Source organism: Bombus vancouverensis, chromosome 16 (genome assembly GCF_051014615.1).
Source record: "Bombus vancouverensis nearcticus chromosome 16, iyBomVanc1_principal, whole genome shotgun sequence".
NCBI lineage: Eukaryota > Metazoa > Arthropoda > Insecta > Hymenoptera > Apidae > Bombus > Bombus vancouverensis.
Window position 1 is genome coordinate 6,949,470 of NC_134926.1, and position 4,909 is coordinate 6,954,378.

General features: G+C 35.6%; 1 protein-coding gene across 1 annotated transcript; it reads left to right on the plus strand.

The window, feature by feature from the left end:
* Positions 1–912: 912 nt before the first annotated feature.
* Fer1 (48 related 1) lies at positions 913–3,923 on the plus strand. The gene is made up of 3 exons (XM_033329623.2): positions 913–2,484; positions 2,844–3,181; positions 3,670–3,923. Exons 1-3 carry the CDS (start codon positions 2,213–2,215, stop codon positions 3,807–3,809), a joined length of 750 nt encoding a protein of 249 aa, XP_033185514.1. The 5' UTR covers positions 913–2,212; the 3' UTR covers positions 3,810–3,923.
* Positions 3,924–4,909: the final 986 nt, after the last annotated feature.

A 4,909-nucleotide genomic window follows, 5' to 3' on the forward strand; every position in this document is an offset into this window, starting at 1 on the left:
GTGCCGCAAAATTATATTATTTAATAGCGCAACAATATGTTTCTGTGAAACTTTGTGTCACGTGAAAGAAAGTTTTCCGAGCTTTGCACGATATGTACTTTTTAATATAGAGCTGTTATTCTTTAACATATTGTAGTCAGCTTTTTGTTAATTTTCTCAGTTAAATTCAAGTACGATATTTGACATTGATAAAAGTTCTAATACAATCCTTCCATTACGAATCGAATCTTCTAATCTTCTGAAGAAAAATGTCTTCTGGTTAAAAGTTTCTTTACGTAATTTCCTTTCTCTAAATTCTTTCTTAAATCCATTACTTTTCTTAAAAATCCTTTTTCCAATTGTTGAATTCCTTCCTCCGATTCTTGCTATATTTACTTTCTTACAATTTCTCCTACATTTCTTCCTTTCTTTAGTTCACCAAAATCCTTTGTCCAGTTTCTATTAAATCGTATAGCTGATCCTCTTCTTGTAATTCTTTTCCAGATTCTTTCTTATTTCAATTTTTATACGACACTCGCTTTCAACCAATTTCCACCGAATTTACAGCTTCTTCCTTAAACTTCCTTTATCCATATATATACGACAACTGTCTAACATCTAAAATATCCATCTTGGTGTGCAAATTCGATTCGTAAATCTATTCAATTCGCATTATCGCTCTGTTTCTTCAATCCAGAACCTCCCTGTTCCTTATCAGATCGATGAAGAGGCGGAACCAGCAGCCAGGCAACTAGGGGTAGGTAGGCTCCACCACCAACTAGCTCGACGAATGGGGATGCAGCTAGACTTTCAACCCCAGGAATGGCTTCCCTACCGCTTTTCTCTTTCAGTTTCGACAGACTACCTGAACCAGTGCTCATCAATGATCCACACAGTTCCATTTCACCTTTCTAACAGCCTAACATTCACTCAACTGTTCGATATTCTCTCTTTCACCTCAAATCCAAATAATTATACATACTAACAATACCATGTCAGTGATTTTCCTATCTTTTCTCTTACGAGTATCAATTTGAACATCAATACATTAAATACACTGTTACTCATAAGAATTTGGTTATTAGTGGATCCGTGAATGTGGTAACAATATAACAGTTTTATCAAAGTGTATGAATTAATGCATTAACCCATTAGGTTCCAAGCACGTTTTAATTTATCACAATTTTGCAACTTCTCTTCAATTTTTTCAAGATTTCATAAGATCGTAAAACCCAATTTAGTGTGAATGATGTGCGTCGAACGTCCGACTAGAAGTTTGAAGAGTCTGAACTATGAGTGGAAGTGAAGAGAACGTTGTCCAGGAAGAAGATCGAGGATGAAGAGATTGGCTGATGGTTTCCTTACATCCAAAGTGGTTGCTCGGTTGTCTGGAAGAGGAATTTTGAATTAGATCACAGTATGACCAACAAGGAAGGATTGAATATATTGTGTTAAGTGTCTGGACAAACCTGGACACGTGCCCTGGCTTCCTCCTGGCACGTGCCGCTGTTTAGAAGTATTTCCTAGCACGCGCTGAGGCCACGTGTCACGTCGATGGTATCGGTGATCCTCGGGACGTGATCGAGGGTGCTTGCATTGGAATTCGCTGGAAATTTCAACAAAAACTGCCTGCTGATCCCAGTTTAATCGAATCCATTCAATGTTCCTTGCATTGAGTTTGAAGAATTGTCTCTTCTGCGTTCAGAAAACGCTGTATAACGTTCCAGGAAGCACTCAGAAATTATACAGCAGCGTCGTCCGTGATCTCAATAATCTGTTTAATATTTCCTGTATTGGGTCGAAGATATTGGTTCTTCCGCGTTCAAAGAAGACTATAGTGTCCATATAGACATGGCTTAGAGGTTGTATAAAAGCATTGTGACTGATCTCAAGGATGGTTCTTGTATTAAATTTGAATGTGGATCCCATTTGAGAGATTCTCAACTGGAAACTACAGTGTGAAGTCAAACGTTCAAAGTATCCTGTAACTCGTGATGGAAACGTTTGAATCTCAGATGAGAGATTCTCAAGTAAAAACTACAGTGTAGAATCAAATCTTCCAAATTTCTACATCTATCTAAATAGGATTAATAAACAATCTTATAAACAACTATGTAAGATCATTTCAATGACTTAATTTGAACTAGTCAAAGATTCTAGTCACTATACCAAAGAATTTATCTGAGATACACACGTACCAAAGAAACTTAAGTATAAGACAAGCTTCTTCAAGATGTATTCTATGGATAATTTGGAATTAGACATGATGAATCGCCAGTACATGTACGAGGCTCATAGTTTCCTTGGAAATCCTGCGATTCCAGCTCTGCCACCGCATTGCGGAGCACCTACCACGGCTACGCTGCCTTCGATTCCGTCGCAGCTAGCTTCTCATACTGCTGGCAGTACTGGAAGTACCAGTGGCAGTGAAATTTATTTATATGACGAGAACAGCACCGACAATGAGAGCGCTTACAGCAGTGACCAGGAAAACCACACCAGAGAGTGAGTATTACCTGCGCAAATAAATTTTTATTAAAATTATTTTCATATTTATTTTTATTCAAAAGAGCGTTTAAGTTAGCTTCTGATATTTTGTCAAGACTGCGAGTCAGAGTAGTTTTATATTAAGAAAATTTCTTCCTCTGTCTTTCACTTTCTCGTCGCCCATATTTACACTGAATCTCACAAACATCTCAAGGATATATACAAAAATTGTCGTCCAAAGATCATAATTCCAACAAATACAGTTCAATAATACAGTTCTTCTACTATTTTGAAGGATTTTTAAACCTAACTTTCAAAGAATCTTAGAAACATCTTCAAAAATAGGTGTCTAGAGATCATTATTCTATTAAAAACAGTGTAATAATGATTTCTAGACGAAGTCAGAGCAACAGAAGGAACGGGGCAACGGGAAAAAGTCCAAGGCAGGCGGTGCAACAGAGGCAGGCTGCCAATATGAGGGAGAGGAGACGTATGCAGAATATAAACGACGCCTTTGAAGGCCTTAGGGCTCACATACCAACTTTGCCCTACGAAAAGAGACTCTCTAAAGTAGATACATTAAAATTGGCGATCGGTTACATAAAGTTCCTGAACGAACTGGTCAGAGCTGACAAGGGCAACGATCCTCTGACAGGAAACGGAGGTCTCTCGAGGTGCTCCGGTCGAGACGACACTAAGAAGGTCATAATTCGTGGTGAGGCCAATACCGATCGCACTCACATCTCCTTTCTATCATATCCACGTCGTCTTTTCCTTTTTCTTTTTTTTTTTTTTTTTAATTTATTGAGCTAAACTGTGATAGATTTTACCTATCAATTGGCTTAAATTGTCCTTTAGATTTACCTGTCATCCTTACAGAAGGATTTTTGTGATTTACAATAATATATTTGACATTGTTCTTTTGTTTACTCTTTTATACAAAACAATAAATGGATTACAAACAGTGATATAAAATCTTAATTAACAAGCACATCGAATTTCGGCCTATCTGGTTTTTACAGACTTGTTTCATTGACAGTTTGTTAACAATTTAATTGAACAAGTTTTACAAGCAACCAAATCCTATAGTTCGAGTAATAAACAAGGAGAAGAGAATATTTAATTTTATTAAAATTCTGATGGTTATTTCAATAGAAATTAAGCTCCTTGATATACTAATTTTGATTAATAATCAAATTTCAGGCAGCGAGGGGAACCCATTCATTTTCCATTCTTTGTCCTGGTCTAGGAAGTCGGACATCTCCCCGAATGGGACGATGTACGCGAAAGTCTGGACCCCGGAGGACCCAAGAACATCAAAGAATGGCTCGACATTCGAATAAAGTGCTCAGGTGTTAATTATTAAGTGCGTCGAGCCTGTTATTTAGTATCTAAGGACAGAAATTTCTAGTCAATCATTCATTTTTCCTAATTTTTAATCGTACCAAAAGAACAACATTTGTTAACAAAACAAAATTATGCTAATTAATTATCCTGTATCTCTAGTCGATTCTAACACGGTTGGACAGTATTATTAAATTATTATTGTTAACATTATTTAGTTGTCCTATATATAGACAGTATCGTTCTTTAAATTAACGTGTTAATGGAATTTCAGATAGGAATTAAATAAGAAATTCCTATAGAATGTGAAGAACATGTGTAACTTCTTTCAGTTTTTTTAGACGTGCTCAAAAAACAGCGAATCTACGCTTAGTAAATAGAGGAAGAGGAAATACATAAAAATTCTGTCAGGAGTTTTTCTCTTCTTTTAAGTAATCCATTGATTTCTCTATTGTCTGACAGAATTCATGTTACTATTGTACATATAAAGTGAGTAAAAAAGTGTAAGCAGATATTGTTTGTACGTGAAATGTGAATATGCAACAGAATGATTGTCAACGTGATTGCCATCCAAGCCAAATAAAGTAGGTTCTTCAAGTTTCAAACTGTTTCATCTTTTGTTACCATGCATTTTTTATATTTTACCGTAATTCCTGCTTTCTTCCATTCTTTCTCTTTTATTATTGAAGCAGCAGTTAATGAAGTTTACTTGGATAAGTTAAAATTCCAATATTCTGCGCACTTCCTGATAGGTGTACATAGTTCTTTTAGAAATCAATAGTCTTCCCACTGTAGCTCGTTAAAATTTAATCCGAAACCTCTTTGCTTGGTTCAGAGAAAACTGAAACCAAAATAATTTTTCTTGGAGTAGCTTTTCTTTAATTTTCAAATTTCTACAATTTCTGTCAATTTTTCAGTCTTCCAAATTTTTTATACCTTTCCATCTTCAATTTGTCTCGTTCCTCTTAATTAATTTTAACAATTTATGTTACCAAAATTTTTTCAGCGCGAAACAGACTCTATTTCATCAAATGTTCAGTCCAAGATTAATCTCTCAATCTTTTAGACTTCTTCGTATCTTCAATTTTCCTTGTATTCT

What these genes read in the sequence shown, in the direction of transcription:
- Fer1 (XM_033329623.2), top strand. Translation starts at nt 2,213, where the DNA reads ATGTATTCTATGGATAATTTGGAATTAGACATGATGAATCGCCAGTAC. An exon ending in CAGGAAAACCACACCAGAGA is followed by an intron (nt 2,485 to 2,843) that starts GTGAGTATTACC and finishes TATTAAAAACAG; the next exon opens with TGTAATAATGATTTCTAGAC. An exon ending in TAAGAAGGTCATAATTCGTG is followed by an intron (nt 3,182 to 3,669) that starts GTGAGGCCAATA and finishes ATCAAATTTCAG; the next exon opens with GCAGCGAGGGGAACCCATTC.